This window comes from Miscanthus floridulus, chromosome 3 (assembly GCF_019320115.1).
Source record: "Miscanthus floridulus cultivar M001 chromosome 3, ASM1932011v1, whole genome shotgun sequence".
Classification (NCBI taxonomy): Eukaryota; Viridiplantae; Streptophyta; class Magnoliopsida; order Poales; family Poaceae; genus Miscanthus; species Miscanthus floridulus.
The window spans coordinates 55734906-55755510 of NC_089582.1; the positions used below are offsets into that span (position 1 = coordinate 55734906).

A 20605-nucleotide genomic window follows, 5' to 3' on the forward strand; every position below is an offset into this window, starting at 1 on the left:
TATGTAACCCTACACCCTAGTGTTAGTGTTAGGTATTCGTCATCTAGTGCATAACTCTTACTATGCACTTGATACACATTATGTCTAGATACATAGTAAAATCAATGTATTTAGAAAAGTCAAAACGTGAATAGAATATTTAAAACCTTAGGTGGAACTCCTATCATTCCAAATCATCGCCATTTTTATCCAAAACTTTTGGAAGCACGCAATCTTATTTTTCACCATCTAATTTGAAAGCCACAGCCAGTAAGCCCTAACTGCTTTGAGTGCAAGAGCCAAAACGTTGGACACCGCCTGATCCTGGTACTCTGAAAATCAATGTGGATGGGGCCTATAATCCTAATTTCGTGTCGACTGTGGTGAGAGTTGTTATCAGGGACTATGAGGGCCATCTGAAACTAACAGCTTGGTGCCTATTGTTTCATTGCAGGGACGCTGAGGAAGCCAAAGCCAAAGTGGCCACATATCGTGAAGGAATTGGACACCTTCTGATCCTGTACTCTGAAAATCAATGTGGATAAGGCTTATAATTTTTTTTTTTTTTTGAAATCATAGGACTTATAATTCTAATTCCAAGTCGACTGAGGAAGCCGAAGCGGCCGCGTGTCGTGAAGGAATTCCACTGGCATGTACTATGAAAACCAATGTGGATGGGGCCTATATAATCCTAATTCCAGATTAACTGCAGTAGGAATTGTTATCAGGGACCATGAGGGTCATGCAAACTAAGGACCTGTTTGGCACGGCTCTTTCTGAGGGGCTCCTCCGGAGGAGCCGGAGTCGTTTTGGAGGAGCCACAAATTATGGCTCCTTCAAAACGGCTCCGGCTCCTCTGTTTTTTACTGAAAAACGGCTCTTCTAAGAAAACATTTGGCAGGGCTCCTCTGGAGGAGCCGGAGCCGGAGCCGGAGAGGAGCCCTGCCAAACAGGTCCTAATAGCGACGCCTGTTGTTTCATTGTAGGGACGCTGAGGAAGCCGAAGTGGCCGCGTGTCATGAAGGAATTTAACTGGCATCACGTTGGCCTGATACCACAATGATGTTTGAGACCGACTATGTTACAATTGCATAGAAGTTGAAGAACCATGTGCAAGACCAATCTATGTGCTCTAGTCTCTGACGCGTGAAGCTCATCTCAAAATGGAAGGACTCTGTCGTCTATGTCAAGATCAGAAGCCGCCAAAATAAAGTGAAGCTCATCTCGAAATGGAAGGACTCTGTCGTCTGTCAAGATCGGAAGAAGCTAAAATAAAGTTGGGCATGAGTTAGCGCAATTAGCTATTAGTTCAAGTCGTAGTCCAGCTATTTGTAATGACACTACTTATTCTTAATAAATTTCCCATTTCACAAAAAAAAAAAAAAGCTTTGAGTGTGCCAGGTGCCAAGACTAAACTAAAATTAAACGGAATGAAAAATTGAGATACTCAAATAAAACGGTATTGAAATTTGATGTTAAAATTAGACAAGTTGGAGAGTTAAGGTGCAAAATATGGACTTATTTAAGTCATAGCAGAAATCACATCACATCATTATTTAGAAAGGACATTGGCAAAACAAAGAAATACAGTTTATGTTAAGCAGTTCTTTACAGTAATGTTTTCCTTTTTTTTTCACCACCGTTCGTTTCGGATCGAACTATCTGATTAAAGGGAATCCATCTTATTCACATGTTCTTTTGTTGCCACTTTGTAGATCGTTCTAGACAAAATGGGAGAAAAAGAACTGGTACCCTACATTTTGCATCATTGGTTCAATTTGTGTTACCAGAGCAACTTCAGCTCTGTTAGCAGGGAGAGTAATGCAGTCCAAGAGAACCAAGCAGACAAATTTACATTAGCAGCCCGTGTCCTGGGGGCCGGTGTATTATTCTGTCAAGGCCAAAAACCAAAATATTCATCAGCACTTCAAAGTTAGCACAGAAATGGTATCCTGGTCAAGTAAAATTATAACCAGATGTAATGGTTGGCTGAAGCTTTACCTTGAGGAACCAGCTCTCGTGTGTTAGTATGGTTCACTTCAGAACCCAGCACTGGGATTGGCAGATCCCGCCGCCACAACTCCCATTCCGCTTCCCTGCGCACCTGTCTGCCCTCTCAGCTTCCCTTCTGCAGAAGTTTCCCATTTGCCATCTTTGTCCATCTCTTGCACAAGCTCATTGATCTTCCGAAACTGGTACGGCCACCTTGAGTTGTACAGAAACTGGCGAAGGTCGAACCTATTGTCCTCTGGTGAATAGCTCTGCAAAAGCGGCCGCGCAGGGTTAGAACAGCAAGCAGGCAGGTGTTATGAAATGTAGTAGGTCGGTACCTCAGCATGATAAGATGGTGTCAAAACAGTCATCTTATGCCGATTTATGGCATAGTACTTGAAGAAGTGCTTCACTTTGTCTGCCACTTCAGACGGAGATAATCTTCCACACCAACTGTGGCACAGGTTCTGCAGCAATTTGTATTAGCATAGTTAGGGCCCCACTACGCTCAAACATATTTGCAAAAGTAAACTATCTGTTGAAGGTTCACTTTAAGATGGTTGCTGATAGGATTCCTGATCCTACCAGCAACGTTGCGTAGCTTGTATGGGTGTGAGGGAGGAGGAGCAGGCCTGGAGCCTCGCTGCCGGCGGCTGGGCGCCGTCGCGAGGTTGCAGGCGTGGAAGATGACAGGGGGCGGCTAGGGCAAATCCCGGCTCCCTGGGGGAAGCCGGAAACAATTAAGATTGTTTCTGCTTAATTCTCAATAATCCCAATTACAATAATTTATACTCTAAAATATCCTTTTACGAAATAACCCTCAAGCTAATAGGTAAATATTAATTCACTGTAAACAATAACTAAACGGGCCTATTCAGCCACTATTGGACCGGTTGCGCCTCTTATACTGTATACCGGTCATAACATCTCTTCCCTCCTCGGCAAACAGCTCGTCCTTGAGCTGGACCTCAGGATATTGCTCCTTGAATTCTTCCAGTGGCTCCCATGTCGCATCATCCACTGGAAGCCCCTGCCACTGGACAAGAACGCGCCACTCGCCGCGACGGAGTTGAGCGCGCAGCACCCGCTTAGGCGCTTGAAGAAGGCGGCCATCCTGCACCGGCGGAAGAGGAACTGGAGCAGCCGGGGGAGCTCCCGTGTAGGCCTTGAGCTGACTGACATGGAATACGTCATGAAGGCGAGTGCCGGCAGGAAGTTGTAGACGGTACGCCACCGGCCCGACGCGCTCGAGCACCATGAACGGCCCAGCGTAGCGTGGCCGGAGCTTGCCCTTGGAGTGCGCGACGAGGACCTGCATAAGACGGTGGAGGAGGCGCAGCAGCACCCAGGCGCCCACCGCGAAGGACACGTCGCGATGATGCTCGTCATAGTACCGCTTGGCGTACTGTTGTGCCTGAAGGAGACGCTCCCGGACCTCCTCCAGGAACGCGTCGCGATCGCGAAGCATCGTGTCAGCCGCCTGAGTCTGAGCCGCCCCATGCTGGAGCGGAAGGAGGGGCGGTGGGGGGCGGCCATAGACCACCTCGAACGGCGTTGCCCGGAGCGCCGTCTGGAAGGACGTGTTGTAGCAGTACTCCGCCCAAGAAAGCCAGTCGACCCAGGAGCGAGGACGATCCCCGGTGACGCAGCGTAGGTACATCACGATGATCCGGTTGACCACCTCGGACTGCCCATCCGTCTGTGGATGGAAAGCCGTACTCAAGCGCTGCTTCACGCCTGAAAGCTTAAAGAGATCACGCCACAAAGTGCTGGTGAAGACGGGGTCGCGGTCGCTGACGATGGAGGTGGGGAAGCCGTGGAGGCGCACAATGCCATCGAAGAATGCATGCGCCACCGACGCAGCCGTGTAGGGGTGGCTGAGGGCGATGAAGTGCGCGTACTTGGAGAACCGATCAACCACCGTTAGGATGACCGATTTGCCATGCACCTTGGGGAGGCCATCGACGAAGTCCATAGAGATGTCCGCCCACACCTGCGATGGAACAGCCAAGGGCTAGAGCAACCCCGCTGGGTGCGTTGTCGGCGTCTTGTTCCGCTGGCACGTGTCGCAAGAGCGGACGCAGTCCTGCACCAATACGCGGTCACCTGGGAAGTAGAAGTCTTGGCGGAGACGAACAAGGGTCTTCTGTATGACCTCATGGCCGGCCTGGTGTGCCAGCGCAACCACCTAGGGACGTAGGTCGCCATGTGCCGGGATGAAGACACGCTTGCCGTGGAGCAGCAGCCCGTCCTCGGCGCGCCACGGAGCATCCAGCGCCCCGCTGGTCAGCTGCTGGAGGAGTTCACCGGCCTCCTGGTCCAGCGCCAATGCCGCCCTGATGTCGTCGTAGAGACGGAAGGAGGGCCCGGACACAGCCATCGCCGTGGGGCCGTCCTCGTCACGGCGGGAGAGCACATCGGCAGCGGTGTTGAGGCGCCCCAGCCGGTACTCGACGGTGAAGTCGAACCCGAACAACTTGCTGAGCCACTGATGTTGAGGAACAGTGGACAGCCGTTGATCGAGGAGGAACTTCAAGCTGTAGTGGTCGGTGCGGACGAGGAAGCGGCGGCCCCAGAGGTACGGCCGCCAATGGCGCACAGCCTGGACCAAGCCGATGAGCTCGCGCTCGTAAGCCGCCAGCTTGATGTGACGGGCAGCGAACGGCCGACTGAAGAAGGCCAGGGGACCCGCCCCCTGGTGCAGCACCGCACCGAAGCCGGTGCCGGAGGCGTCGCAGTCGACCACGAACTGGCGATCAAAGTCCGGCATCTGCAACACAGGCGCCGATGATAAAGCGCGCTTGAGGCTGGAGAACGCCTCGTCAGCCGCCTCATCCCAGGCGAACGCCTCCTTGCGCAGGAGACGTGTGAGGGGCGCAGCGATGGACCCGAAATCCTTAATGAACTTTCTGTAGTAGCCGGCCAGCCCCAAGAAGCCCCGTACGCCGCGGGGTGAGCGGGGGGCCGGCCAAGCTACGATCGCCTCCACCTTGTCGCTGTCCATGGCGACGCCGTCTTTGGAGATGACGTGGCCCAAGTAGGCCACGGAGGAGGCGCCGAAGGAGCACTTGGACCTCTTGAGAAAGAGACCATGCGCGCGAAGGGCGCTGAGGACGAGGCCGACGTGCTGGAGGTGTGCTGCCCACGATGTGCTGTAGATGAGGATGTCATCAAAGAAAACTAGCACAAACCTACGGAGGAATGGGCGAAGGACGTTGTTCATCAGCGCCTGGAAGGTTGCCGGCGCATTGCAGAGGCCAAAAGGAATGACCAGGAACTCGAAGTGCCCCTGGTGAGTGCGGAACGCTGTCTTGGCGATGTCCTCATGGTGCATGCGCACCTGATGATAGCCCGAACGGAGGTCAAGCTTGGTGAAGTACTTGGCGCCGTGGAGTTCATCGAGAAGCTCGTCGACCACCGGAATCGGGAACTTGTCCTTTGATGTTTTATCGTTGAGAGCCCTGTAGTCGATGCAGAAGCGCCAGGAGGCATCCGCCTTCCTGACCAGAAGGACAGGGGCAGAGAATGGGGACGTAGAGGGCCGGATGATGCCCTGTTCCAGCATGATGGCGCATTGACGCTCGAGCTCATCCTTCTGTAGCTGTGGATACCTGTACGGCCTGACCGCCACCGGTGCCGTGCCAGGAAGGAGATGGATTCGATGGTCGTATGGCCGCACGGGCGGCAAGCCGCGCGGCTCCTCAAAGACGGCGCCGTGCTACTGTAGTAGTTTGTCCAGCAAGGGCCGAGGCTGGTCGGCTGCGTCCATGGCCAGCAGGTGTTGAGGCGCCGGTGGAGAGCCCTCGCACTGCCAAGTAATGCGTCGGTTGTCCCGCTGGAAGGACACCGTGTGGGCGTCGAAGTCCCAGGTGAGGGGCCCCAAGGTGCGCAAGAAGTCGACGCCGAGGATGAAGTCGAAGCAGCCCAATGCGAGGCCGACGCAGGTGACCGGGTACGACGCGCCACCGATGGAGAGTGGCATGTCGCAGACGATCCCCTCGCACGGCAGGCGCTCCCCGCTGGCGACGGTGACATGGAGGTGCGCGGCGCCCGAGGAAGAGAGCCCCAAACGGCGCATCCTGTGGCCCTGGAGGAACGTATGCGTGGACCAGGTGTCCAGCAAGGCGAGGAGTCGTTCGCCCTTCAGCGACACAGGCAGGAGCATTGTGTTTTCCGTTCGAATGCCTGCGAGAGCATACATCGAGACAACAAGGGCATTAGCTGTAGGCTCCTCTGCCGGAGTAGCCGAATCCTCCGGTGGCACCGCCCCTTCGTCTTATGCAGTCGCGTATTCGTCGACGGTCTCGAGGTAGAAAAGGCGCTTGCACACGTGTTTCCGCGCATACTGCTCATCACAATTGAAGCAGAGGCCCTGGCGTCGCCGCTCCAATTGTTCCGCCGGAGTCAGACGCCGAAAGCGCGGCTGACCGGTGGCCGCAGGAGACAGGGCCGGCGGCTGGGTGGCAGGAGCCCCTCCCGTTGCTGGTGCAGCAATGGACGGCCGTGGTGGTGTTCGCCCACCCCGCTGTTGTGGCGGCTGCGCCGGCATGAAGGCCGCCGCGCGGCGCTCGAAGGCCCGCGCGAGGTACATCGCGGTCTGCAGGTCAGGCGGGTGCTGCAGCTCGACGTCCACCTAGATGTGCTCCGGAAGACCGCCGACGTAGAGCTCGGCCTTCTGCCGTGGGTTCAGATCACGCGCGTGGCCAGTGGCGGACCCAGGATTCGAAACCAGGGTAGTCCTAGTAAAAAAATTTCATGTGCAACACGACAAAATTCAAAGAAAAAGTTCGGTAAAATGGCTATAAATTAACCAAATTGAGATAATACAATTGAAAGGTTCAAAACTTAAGTAAAAAAAATTTAAGATCGACCAAAGTTATAGAAAAAAATACAACAATGTTTAGGACACCAAATAAATAAAATATGGGCACCAAATAAATAAAATATGGAAATATATTTTATTGATTTGATGTCATAAACTGGATACTTTGTTTTATATATTTGGTCAAACTTAAAAATACTTAATTTAGAACAATTCTAGATATTAATTTATTCACAGAGGGAGGGAGTGCCACTCTCTCTTAAAGTAAGTGTACGTCTAGAAGTAAAACTTATTTAGTTTGACCAAATATGTGTAAATAAGTAGTAGCATTAACACATATGGTACGTGAATATAAGTGCTTCCAGCTCTTCCTTCGTGGACGTGGCAAGATGGGCCGGCCCAACTAACTAACTAACTAACTAACTAACTAACCATGTCCCACTCCTACGGCATGCTGGCCCGATTCCCCTTCCCCTCCCAAGCACCTTCTGCTTAGTACCACCTCCCCTGCTCAGGGATACAACTCCCACCTTAAAAAACTGAACGGTGCAGAGCTTTTTGAACTTGAAAGGCCGCTCGCTCGCGCAGACGGAGAGCCGAGAGACGGAGATTGCGCAGACGGGGAGAGACGAGTAATGGGCCAAATTTTCATGGCCTGCGCAGAGTACTAAAAGAAATTTGGGCCCAATTCTAAGGTAGTCCTGGGCCTATCTGGACTACCCGCTGGGTCCGCCACTGCGCGTGGCAGAGAACCGCGTTGTAGCGGTTGGAGTACTCCTGTATTGAGGAAGTGAAGGGCAACCGCGCGAGTTGAGCGAGTCGTGTGCCCTGCGTTGGGGGCCCGAAGCGGAGTTGGCACAAGGCGCGAAAACGATCCCAAGCTGGCATGCCTTCATCCTGCTCCAGCGCGTAGTACCACGTCTAGGCGTCTCCGCGGAGGTGGTACGAGGCGAGCCAGGTCCGGTCCGAGTCCAGGGTTCGCTGTCCGCGGAAAATTGATCACAGTGGTTCAACCAATTGAGTGGGTCGGCGCTGCCATCAAACGTCGGAAACTCCAGCTTGTAGAAACGCGGGGGCGCGTGTGCTCCTTGGACAGCTACGGCGGCGGGAGCGCCACCCTCCATGGCGATAGCCACCGCTGCGTCGTTCCCCGAGGGCAGCGCAGCCGAGGATGGGTCGCCTCTGTAGTAGAGGTTACCCGCAGCGTCACCGTAGAAGACGCCGGGGGTGAGAGGCAGGGACACATCCCCACCCGCAAAGGCATGCGGTGGTGGCGCCGTCGACGTGGAAGTGGCCATGGTGTAGATCGGAGCGGCTGCGGAGCCCGCCATCGCCCATGACGGGATTGGTGACGGCGAAGGCGGCCACGGGAGCATGTGGAGGGGGAGTCCAGTGCTCGGAAGCACCGGCAGACTCACGGGCGGCACCGCCGCGGAGTGATCTGCGGGCGCGGCGGCCGGCGCGGGGAGGGTGGGTTGCGGCGGGGGCGGTGGAGGCAATGACGCTGGCGGAGGATGTTGCTGCGTGAGCCCCGTCCACGCGGCCTGCATCGCCGCGATACTCCGGTTCATCACGGCCATATTCGCCGACATCTCGGCGACAACCTCGGCGAGGGAGTCCAGCGTAAGGGGCCGGGCACCCGAGGACGCGGGGGAGGCGGCCGTAGAGGATACCGCCGACACGGCGGAGGAAGAGGACTGCGGCAGCGGAGGGATTGGGGGAAAACTGGACTGCGGCAGCGGAGGGAGTGGAGGAGAACCTGACATTTCTGATACCAGGTTGATAGGATTCCTGATCCTACCAGCAACGTTGCGTAGCTTGTATGGGTGTGAGGGAGGAGGAGCAGGCCTAGAGCCTCGCTGCCGGCGGCTGGGCGCCGTCGCGAGGTTGCAGGCGTGGAAGATGACAGGGGGCGGCTAGGGCAAATCCCGGCTCCCTGGGGGAAGCCGGAAACAATTAAGATTGTTTCTGCTTAATTCTCAATAATCCCAATTACAATAATTTATACTCTAAAATATCCTTTTACGAAATAACCCTCAAGCTAATAGGTAAATATTAATTCACTGTAAACAATAACTAAACGGGCCTATTCAGCCACTATTGGACCAGTTGCGCCTCTTATACTGTATACCGGTCATAACAATTGCAGAATATATACCTTCATATACACATCTTTTTAGTTTTTAACGAAGCAGAAGACAACGATTAATGTTTCCCAATTTCCGAGTCTATAATCTAGGGTCCTCCAAATAAACAAATTGTTTTTTAAGTTTCCTTACATGTGACTCATCCTTGGTAACTTCTTTGAATTTGCTAAAGTAATTTTGTTTAGCCCTCTTCTGCATGATAGTTAACAAGTTGCAAACTCATACACAACAACAAAGTTATGATAACTTTAGCAAGTACTGTGTTATTGTCATTGTATCAGTTAACTGTTAAAGTTCTTTAGGAATTTTCATGTTAGACACTATATAACATGCAGGAAAAGTTTAATATTCCCATGTGAATAGAACTGCTGCTATGAGATTCCTGCAAAGTTCATACTGATTCCTATATTAACTAAAATTTGCACAACCCTTACTTTTTGTGCTTCAGAAACAGTTTTCAATCATTTAGTCCTACACATGACTGGAGAGAGGTGAAGCAATTGGTCATGAAAAATATAAAATATTAGGGCAAAATCACAGAAAAGAAGGATTTTTCACAACACAGAAGCCGCTACAAAAATACTTTAGAAGGAAATTGCTAACCACGGAAGGCTCAGTTGTTATACATGGGTAAATTTAAAACATAGCGTAAATAATAACAAAGAAAAAAAATGCTATCCCTCATAATACAAATCTATCCTGCAGTCAATATGCTGATAAAGCTAGACAGACAGCACATAAAATTTTTAACTGCGCTGCAAATGGAAAATACAATTTCAACAGAATGCTGAGGAATAAAATAATCAAGGCTTTGTTAGGGACAAATAATTTTCTCTGATTCTTGTGGAAATCAAAGGGTTCCTTGTGCAATCCCTGTGTTCTGAACAAGCCCTTAAATATTAAAATACATACCTGAAACATTGAAACAGGACCACATCGGAAAATTTTCCTTAACCTTCCATATATAGACAACTCCTCATATGTCATTCCCATGTCTACTTCATCCAACTAATAATGAAATATAAATATGGTCAAATGAGAGTCAAGATGGACAAAAGGAAAATAGTCAAGTTGACATGATATAAACTTCCTTGTCAGCTGGTTAAGACACAAACAAATGAACTTAATGATAGTGTAGAAAAAAAAAAGAAATATGAGGATGATACTAAACTGAACCTAGTCTAACAGATATTGAAGTGAAGATGGAAGCATTACTTAAGCAGAAAAAGGTATAATTAGCTATTAATGAGCATTCTAACACACAACAACAACAACAATGAGCTATTAATGAGCATTCTAACTGTTATGGTCGGGGTCACATATGAGAGGAGGAGCAAGCATCGTGGGTAAGCCAAACAGGTCCGGCAAAGATTGGGTTTGTTAGCATTATTAGGAGTCTTAGAGGGGTTGAGTTTGTTAGCAACTAGAATCCTCATTTTCAGCGTCAAGCTGTTTGAGTCAATTGTATAAGAGTCCAACTCTTGGTGAATGGAAAGGTAGCCTGGGATTGTGACTACAAGTCACCCTTGGGCGCCTGGCGTCTCCCTGTTCATCGCCATCTACTGTTCATCATCGTCTATTGCCGCCGCAACCACGGCTCCAGACCGCCGACCCCTTGCACGCTCTCACGTTCCTCGATCCCCTCCCTACTTCCTCCGAAGCAAAGCACGACGTCGTAACAACCTGGTATCAGAGATCATGGCCACGTCCGGGACCTCGTCGGCGACCAGGCCTCCCACCTCCGATGGTTCCACGCCGCCGGCCATCTCCACCACTTCCGCCGCCATTGAGCCGTCTCTTCCGCTTACCACCATGCCACCGCCGGCACCACCACTGACGGCCATCCCCACGGACGCGCTCAACGCCTTCACCAAAGCCATCCAAGGGCTCCAGAACCAGATGGCGCTGATGAACGTCCACATCGGGGACTTGGCGACGCGAGTGTCCGCGATAGACGACCGCGCCCTGCCGGTTCTACCTGGGTTGGACGCCGCCCTGGCCCTTCCAGCGGCGTCGGTGCCGGGGATCTCCGAGCCGGCCCCCGCGGCGCCCACGTCGTCCGCGGTGCCCACTGCGGCACCATCGGCTCCACTGGTTTCGGCGCCTGCATCGACCACGCTGCCCGCCACGGCGACTCATCCGTTCGGTGTTCCGATCGGCCAGATATGCTTTCCTCACTTGCTATCCCCCGTGCCGTCCCAGGAGTCCATCTTGCGGGGGTCGGTGCCGGTGTCCTCCGCGCCAATGGCATCCCCTACGTCCCGTGTGCATGTGCCACCGGAGCTGGAGGGACAGGTGGTGCCCAAGTACCACAAATTGGTGTTTCCGACGTTCGACGGGAAGGAAGATCCCCTCGGGTGGTTGAACAAGTGCGAACAATTCTTCAATGGCCACCAGACGCGCCATGCTGACCGAGTCTGGCTCGCGTCGTACCACCTCACCGGAGTTGCTCAGCAGTGGTACTTGGTCCTCGAAGCCGACGCCGGCCGGCCGCAATGGGAGGAGTTTCGCACGCTGTGCCAGCAGCGCTTCGGTCCTCCCCTCGGCACGAACCACCTGTCGGACCTGGCGCGCTTGCCCTTCACTTCGACGGTGGATGCCTATATGGAAGCGTTCCAGGCCCGAGCGGCGCACGTCGGGCGTCTCTCTCCGGGTCAAAAGGCGAAGCTCTTCACGGGTGGGCTACCGAGTCACATCCGCGTCGATGTGGAGCTTCACGACCCGCAGGATCTGCAGCGCGCCATGCATCTGGCGCGCGCATACGAGCGCCGGAACGCGCCGGCTCCGCTTGCCTTGCCTGCCCAGCAGCGGCGTCGGCTAACGGGGGCGCCGCCCATCCCACCTGCTTTGTCCGCGGCGACCTCAGCAGCGGCCTCTTCTTCCACGACGACACCGCAGCGGGCATTCAAGCGGCTCTCACCGGATGAGATGGCAGAGCGCAGGAAGCAGGGCCTCTGCTATAATTGTGATGAACCGTACGTCCGGGGCCATAAGTGTGCCCGACTGTTCTTTCTCGAGGCCACCAATTACATCGTCGAGGAGCCGGACGACGCCGACGACGCACCAGCTACGCCGTCGGCTGATACCTCGTTCGACCCGGACAAGCCCCTGATATCTCTCTCGGCGATCACCGGTATCCGGACGGCGGACACCATGCAGCTTTGCGTTCGAGTGGGCGAACATGAGCTTACCGCGCTCCTGGATTCGGGCTCGACACACAACTTCATCAGTGGTGCCGCCGCACGACGCGCTGAACTTCAGTTCCACGACAGCGGAGGTGCCCATGTCGTCGTGGCCAATGGTGACCGCGTCATGTGTCGCGGCTTGGCTCGTGACGTCGACCTCCGGACCGGCGGGGAAACTTTCAAGGTTGACTGCTACTCCATTCCGCTGGACTCCTACGACATGGTACTCGGCGTCACATGGCTCCGCACGCTCGGCCCGATACTCTGGGACTTCAACAACCTATGCATGGCGTTCACATACCAGGGGCGTCGCGTGCTGTGTCGGGGTGTGGGCTCGCCGTCCGCGGCCTTTCCTCCGACAGGTGGCCTCCTCGCCGCCCGGGGGCTCTCGGCCAAGGGGACCGAGCCTGCACCGCTCGAGTGCCTACTGGACTCATATGCTGATGTCTTCGTGGCGCCGACGGGCCTGCCTCCGGCTCGTGCGTGTGACCACCGGATCCACCTCAAGCCGTCCACAGAGCCCGTAGCGGTTCGTCCCTATCGCTATCCTTAGCTCCAGAAGGATGAGCTGGAAAGACAATGTGAGGAGATGTTGCAGCAAGGCACGATCCGCAACAGGACTTCTCCTTTCTCGGCACCGGTGTTGCTCGTCAAGAAACAAGATGGCTCGTGGCGATTTTGCGTGGACTACCGCGCCCTCAATGCGGCCACCATGAAGGACAAATTTCCTATACCAGTTGTTGAGGAGTTACTCGATGAGCTCCACGGCACCAAGTTCTTTACAAAGCTCGATCTCCGTTCGGGATATCATCAAGTGCGAGTTCACCCTGACGATGTGGCTAAGACATCGTTCCGCACTCACCACGGCCACTTCGAATTTTTGGTCATGCCGTTTGGGCTCTCCAACGCGCCGTCCACGTTCCAGGCGCTCATGAACCTAGTGTTGAAGCAGTTCCTCCGACACTGCGTGCTTGTGTTCTTCGACGACATCCTCGTCTACAGCGCCACGTGGACGGAGCACCTTCTGCGACTGCGCGCGGTCCTGGATGTCCTGCGCGCCCACAAGCTGCACCTCAAAAAGTCCAAGTGTTCATTCGCTGCTACATCAGTTCAGTACCTGGGACATGTGATCTCGCATGAAGGTGTCTCCATGGACGTATCCAAAGTCACAGTGGTGCAATCGTGGCCGCAGCCGCGATCGGCGCGTGGTCTCCGCGAATTCCTCGGCTTGGCGGGATATTATAGGCGGTTCATCAAGGATTATGGCACCCTCGCGGCGCCATTAATAAGCCTCTTGCGGAAGAACGCGTTCCTGTGGACAGAGGCTACCGAAGCAGCATTCATAGCCCTGAAGTCGGCGCTATCAGTGGCCCCGGTTCTGCATCTTCCAGATTTCGACCGGGAATTTGTGGTCGACTGCGACGCGTCAGGCTCCGGGTTTGGGGCTGTCTTGCATCAAGGGGCAGGCCCCATCGCGTTCTTCAGCCGGCCGTTTGCGGCGCGGCACTTGAAGGTGGCGGCATATGAACGGGAACTGATCGGGCTGGCGCAGGCCGTTCGCCACTGGCGCCCGTACCTTTGGGGGCAGGCCTTTGTCGTGCGCACAGATCATTATGCGTTGAAATTCCTCCTCGACCAGCGCCTATCCACCATCCCACAGCATCATTGGATCAGCAAACTAATCGGTTATGATTTCAGGGTGGAGTACCGACCAGGACGATTCAACATCGCCGCCGATGCATTGTCTCGACGGGATGGCGACAAACCTCTGTTGGCGGTGCTGCATGGTCCGGAGACGACCGTGGTGACGCTCTCTATGCCCACGCTCCAGCTGTTCGACAAGCTGCGACGTGAGTTTGAGGACGACGTCGATCTGCGCGCGTGCCAGGACGCTGTGGCCGCCGGTGACTATGGCAACGACTAGGGGCTGCGCGAGGGGCTCGTGCTCCACAAGGGGCGCGTCTTCGTGCCGGCCTCCTCGTCGGTGCTTGACGACGTACTCCAGCTGGCGCACACGGGCGCGCACGAGGGGATCCAGAAGACATTGCAGCGCCTCCGCACCGAGTTCTTCGTCGAACATGATCGCCGCGTCGTCCGGGACTTTGTGCGGGCGTGCTCCACATGCCAGCGCAACAAGACAGAGACTCTACACCCAACCGGTCTCCTGCAGCCGTTGCCCGTGCCGTCTCGTGTGGGCCGACATTGCAATGGACTTCGTCGAGGCCCTTCCTAAGGTCCATGGCAAGAGTGTCAGCCTCACCGTCATCGACAGGTTCTCCAAGTACGCCCACTTCATTCCGTTGGGCCACCCTTACACGGCTGCGTCGGTTGCTCGTGCCTTCTTCCACGACATCGTGCGCCTACATGGTTTTCCGGACTCCATTGACAGTAATCGCGACCCCGTTTTTACCGGCCATGTGTGGCGTGACCTCTTCCGGCAGGCTGGTGTGCGGTTGAAGATGAGTACAACCTTCCATCCTCAAACTGATGGACAGTCTGAGGCTGTTAACAAGACGATTGCCATGTACCTTCGCTGCCTCACTGGTGATCGTCCTCGCGATTGGCTCCATTGGCTTCCTTGGGCGGAGTTCTGTTACAACACCGCTTACCATTCGGCTCTTCGGACCTCGCCATTCACCGTGGTCTACGGCCGTGCGCCGCCGGAGCTGCTGCCCTATGTGCCTGGTCGTGCCGAGACTGCGGCAATCGATGAGCTTCTCGCCAACCGGGACGAGTTTCTGGAAGTGCGTTCCCGACTTCTTCAGGCGCAGGAGCATGCACGGCGTTCCTATGATGCTCGTCATCGTGCTCTGGAGTTTGCGGTAGGCGACTGGGTGCTTGTGTGCCTCCTTCATCGGTCCACCCAGGCTCTGGACCCCGCCAGTCGTGGCAAGCTGGGTCCTAAATATGCTGGACCCTATCAGGTGGTGGAGCGTATTGGTGAAGTGGCGTACCGCCTTCAGTTGCCAGCAGGTGCACGGATTCATTACGTGTTTCATGTGTTGGAGGTTTTTACTCAGCCAGGGATGACACACCCAGGCGACTGCTCTTTCATATATAGGAGATAAGTAGCACATTGATTACATTGATGGCTCATTAGAGCATTAACTAAACAGCTAACTGCCTGGGTACTTGCACAGTCACTTGTGCTGCCCAAGGCCTTAATAGCAGAAACATAATTAAGCACAGATAACTAAGTGATAACTGGGAGCAGGACTTAACTTCTACAGTTCTCCCCCTAAGACCTGCTTCCCCCATCCTTGATCTTCATGATCCCAATCTTGCTTCTCATGTCTTCAAACTTGGCCTTGCCTAAGGCCTTAGTCAGAATGTCTGCCAGTTGATCATTTGTGGCGACGAACTCAGTCTTGATGCTGCCTTCTTCAACACAATCTCTGATGAAGTGTTGTTTGATTCTGATATGCTTGCTTCTGTCATGAAAGACAGGGTTCTTTGCAAGTGCTATTGCTGATTTGTTATCCACTCGCAGCTCTACTACTTCCACTTTCTTTCCCAACAATTCAGCAAGTAACCTGGACAGCCACAGAGCTTGTGTTGCAGCAGTAGTCATGGCAACATACTCTGCTTCACAGCTAGATAAGGCAACCACTCTTTGTTTAATGGACTGCCAACTGACCAGATTGTTGCCTAGGAAGAATAGACAACCTGTAGTGCTCTTGCTTGAGTCAATATCTCCAGCCAAGTCTGAGTCACAGTAGCCAATGAATCTGGCTTCACTGGATGCCTTGGTGAAGTGCAGGCCATACTCCAGACTGCCTGCCACATACCGAAGGATACGCTTCACTGCCTGCTGATACTCTATGGTGGGCCTTTCCAGAAATCTACTCACAAACCCGACTGCAAATGCCAAGTCAGGTCGAGTATGAACCAAATATCGCAGGCTTCCAACCAGCTGCCTGTACTGTGTTGGATCAACTTCCTTGGCTGTACTCTTCTTGCTCAATCTTAGCCTTTCCTCCATAGGAGTGGCTGCTGGGTTGCAGTCCACCATACCACCCAATTCCAGTATCCTTTTGGCATAGTGAGTCTGTCTAAGGGTGATGCCATCGGTGTTCTGCTGTACTTCAATGCCCAGATAGAAGCTTAAGAGCCCGAGGTCACTCATCTCAAATGTTGCTTTCATTTCAGCCTTGAAGCTTTCAACATCCTGCTCTTTGGCCCCTGTGATGATCAAATCATCCACATACACACCGACAAGCAACAGAGAGTTTCCAGAACCTCGCCTATAGATTGCAGCTTCATGGTTGCTTTGTCTGAAACCTTTCTTCTTCAATGTTGAATCAAGCTTTGCATTCCATGCTCTTGGTGCTTGCCGTAGGCCATACAGAGCTTTGCGCAAGCGATACACCTTGTCTTCTTGTCCAGCAACAACAAAGCCAGGCGGCTGATGCACATATACCTTCTCGTTGAGGTCTCCATTCAGAAATGCGGACTTGACGTCCATCTGATGAACAGACCAACCCTCCTGTGCCGCCAGAGCCAACAAGACTCGAACGGATTCCATGCGTGCGACAGGGGCGAAAGCATCATCATAATCCACGCCTTCTTGCTGGACAAAGCCACGAGCGACAAGTCTGGCTTTGTGTTTGATAACATTACCGTGTTCGTCCTTCTTCAATTTGAACACCCACTTCAGGGTGATTGGACGGTGACCAGCAGGAGGCTTCACAAGCTCCCAGGTCTTGTTTCTCTCTACTGATCGCAGCTCTTCTTTCATTGCTGCGCACCACGCTGGATCTCTCTTGGCTTCAGTATGCGAAGTTGGTTCGCCAGAGTGCGTTAGATGCAGCTCTGCGAACAGGCGAGTTGCAGGTGGCGGTGTGGGCTGCTGGCCAATGATATTGCTGACAGTTCTGTAGCGAAGTGGTTCATCCTCGTGATAAGCATCCAGTCGATCATCATCATCCTCCAGAGGCGTGGCATGCTCAATCTGAGGACTTGGTGGCGGTGGTGACACTTCCAGTGCCGCTGGAGCAGAATTAGCTTGAGGATGAGTTGATGCGGAGCCCTCTGCTCCTTCAACTCCAATTGGGCTGTTTGGTGCGGGTGTTCTTGGTGAATCCGGGAGCAGAGGCGACGACGGCGGCGCTGGTTCGCTCACCTCCTCTGACCAGACATACTCAACTATGAATTCACTACTGTTCACAGCTGATGGCCCAGATTCCGGCGAGGACCAATCCCAGCCATGTTCTTCATCAAATACAACATCACGGCTGATCCTGACACGCCCGCTCACAGGCTCAAACACCCTATATGCCTTAGCTCCTTCTGCATAACCAATAAACACGCCGGCCTCGCCGCGGTCATCAAGTTTGCGCAGCTGACTGAGCTTCCTTGTGTATGCCACACACCCAAACACTTTCATGTGTCCCAGAGTTGGTGAACGTCCATGCCAGGCCTCATATGGGGTGATCCCCTTCAACGCACGTGTCGGTGATCGGTTCAGTATGTGGACTGCTGTCATCACAGCCTCCCCCCAAAACCGAGCTGGCAGGCCCCTCTGCTTAAGCAGTGCCCTTGCCATGGCCACTACTGACTGATTGCGCCGTTCAACTACCCCATTCTGCTGAGGTGAGTGGGGAGCACTGAAGTGCCTCTTAATGCCTTGTTCTGCGCAGTAGGTAGCAAAATCAGCAACTGTGAATTCTCCTCCATTATCGGTGCGAAGCACCCTGATTTTCTGACCACTCTCCGCCTCTGCGCTCAGTTTGATGCGCTTGATGGCTTCTGCTGCTGCATCCTTGCTTGGTATGAGCGCTGCCCACATGAAACGGCTAGCGTCATCGACGAGCAGCAGGAAATATCGATTCCCTCCAGGTGTTGCAGGTGTCACTGGTCCGCAAAGATCGCCGTGCACCAGCTCAAGGGGCTGTTTGGCACGGTACTGTGTTGCAGCTGGGAATGGGCGCCTTCTCATTTTGGTGGTGACACAGGTGTCACACACCTGCTCCACATGGTCAATAACCGGGACACCGCGCGCCATCTCCTCCTTCCCAAGTCTGCGGAGTGCATCAAAATTCAAATGCCCCATCCTCTCATGCCACTGCCACGCTACATCTCCTCTGCATGCTGCAAGACAAAGTGGCTGGGCTGCATGAAGTTGGAGTGTGTACAATCTGTTAGCCCCTCTCTTCACCTTGGCAATCAAACGGCCAGTGTGTTCCCAGATACGTAACACGTCGTGATATATCTCCACCTTGGAGCCAGTCTCGTCAAGCTGACCTAGACTGATAATGGAATTCTTCAGGGCTGGTATATAGTACACACCCTGCAGCACCCTATGCTCACCAGTTCTTCCTTCGAAAGCAATCGAACCGATGCCTTTGATGTCAACCTTGGACGCATCTCCAAATCGGACCGTGCCTCGCACGTCCGTGTTCAAGTCAGAAAAGAGCTCACGCCGTCCAGTCATATGGTGTGTAGCTCCTGAATCAAGGTACCACACATCTGCCTTTTCTTCATCGCCATTGGCACCAAGGAAGGCGCGGGCTTTTGGTTCTTCCAGATTCACCTCTTGAGCAGCATAGGTGTATGCCGGCGCGCACTTATCAAGATCAACGAGCCCATGCGCCAGAAACAGAGCCCCATCATCCTCGCATTCTGCATACTGCACACGGCCATTGTGGCCGCCGTCACCGCCGCCTGCGCCCCCTCGGCCACCAGCGTGCTGGCCTTGATTGCCACCGCGGCCGCCGCCACGACGGCCTCTGCCCCGTCCGCCGCCGTGGTCACCGCCACCATCACGGTCACCATCTCTGTCTCGGCGTGGATGAGGGCAGTCTCTTGCCCAGTGGCCCTCCTGGCCACAATTGTGGCAGGTATCGCCACAGCGTCCACCATCGCGGCCGCCGCCACGACCCTTTCCTCGCCAGCCGCCGCGACCGCGGCCACCACCGCCGCCTTGGCCGCCGCCGCGCTGATTCTTTGAACTAGAGCCAGCAGAATCATCCCCGCCGCTCTTCTTCTCCTTCTTCCAGCGTGCGCGCCATTGCTCCTCAGTATACATGAGCTTGCCGCCGACGGTGATTGGCTCGGTAGGTGCTTGCTCTTCACGGTCATCAACAGCCTTGAGCCTCCCAGTGGCTTCCTCAAGCGTGAGCATGTCAAAGTCCAGAAACTGCTCAATAGCAACCACAATCTGCGCATACTTCGACGGTACTGTACGCAGATACTTCTCCACCACACGCCTCTCATCGATGTCCTGATCACCATGAAGGACAAGCTGTCGATGCAGAGTTGAGAGGCGGAAGGCAAAATCTTCGACGCTCTCTCCTGGCTTGACACTGATGTTCTCCCAGTCGCGGCGGATGCGTTGCAGCGTCGCGCGGCGGACCCTGTCCACGCCGATGCGCGCAGCAGCTATGGCGTCCCACGCCTCCTTCGCCGTCCGCTTGTCGATGAGCGGAATCCCCATCTCCTTGGGAACCGCTGCGACAATCGCCTCCATAGCCCGCCGGTCGTCGCGGAACGAGACCCGCTCTCCTTCAACTGCGTCCCACAGATCGCGGGCCTGCATTCGCAGTTTCATCTCTTGGCTCCATTCGTGGTAGTTCGTCTTGGACAGCATCGGCCAGTTCGTGCCACTGCCCGAGTCCCTGTATACGACCCTGTCGTACACAGGCGACTCCCGACGCCCGCCACCGCGGCCACGCCTGCGGACTGGCGGAGATGGAGACCTCCGGCGCGGGCTCTTGACCTCCTCCTCTCCTTCTTCATACTCCAGCTCCTCTTCTTCCTTCTCTGCTGCAATCTCCTCCCTCAGCACCCGCGCGGTCCTTGCCGCCTCCTCTGCAGCCGCCGCCGCCTGCCGCGCCGCCTGGACCGCCTGCGCAGCTGCCTCCTCTGCAACTTTCAAGCGCGCGGCCCGGCCAGAGGAGTCCTCCGCATCGCTGACGCCCTTGGCAGCCTTCCTTCGGCGCTCAGAAGATGTCGAGGCCATGGATGAGAAAGCAGGGAAGGGGGCTCGAGTAGAAGATGAGAGAGAGGTGTCTAACCTAGGCTCTGGTACCAATTGTTGGAGGTTTTTACTCAGCCAGGGATGACACACCCAGGCGACTGCTCTTTCATATATAGGAGATAAGTAGCACATTGATTACATTGATGGCTCATTAGAGCATTAACTAAACAGCTAACTGCCTGGGTACTTGCACAGTCACTTGTGCTGCCCAAGGCCTTAATAGCAGAAACATAATTAAGCACAGATAACTAAGTGATAACTGGGAGCAGGACTTAACTTCTACATCATGTGGGTGTGTTGAAGCCGTTCCGTGGTGCACCTCCATTAGCAATTTCAGCATTGCCTCCTCTTCGTCATGGCCGTCCGCTTCTTTGCCCTGACCGTGTGCTCCACTCCAGTCTCCGGCGCGGCGAGTGGCACGTGCTTGTTCAGTGGGCAGGATTGCCAGCTTCTGAGGCGACTTGGGAGTCGGTCACCGAGTTTCGCGTTGCTCATCCTGAGT

General features: G+C 54.4%; 2 protein-coding genes across 2 annotated transcripts in view; one reads left to right on the forward strand and one right to left on the reverse strand.

Annotated features, from left to right (window-relative positions):
• Positions 1–1483: 1483 nt before the first annotated feature.
• The window catches only part of LOC136541674 (glutamine-dependent NAD(+) synthetase), a 31093-nt gene continuing 11971 nt past the window's right edge, over positions 1484–20605 (reverse strand). The window contains exons 11-14 of the mRNA XM_066533682.1: positions 9853–9948; positions 2310–2438; positions 1981–2240; positions 1484–1870 (exon numbers count right to left, since the gene is read on the reverse strand). Of these exons, the coding sequence (XP_066389779.1) occupies positions 2019–2240; positions 2310–2438; positions 9853–9948 (447 nt within the window). The 3' untranslated portion in view covers positions 1484–1870; positions 1981–2018. The remainder of the gene's footprint in view (positions 1871–1980; positions 2241–2309; positions 2439–9852; positions 9949–20605) is intronic.
• LOC136541675 (uncharacterized) lies at positions 9989–12678 on the forward strand. Its single transcript, XM_066533684.1, has one exon. It carries the CDS (start codon positions 10639–10641, stop codon positions 12676–12678), a length of 2040 nt encoding a protein of 679 aa, XP_066389781.1. The 5' UTR covers positions 9989–10638.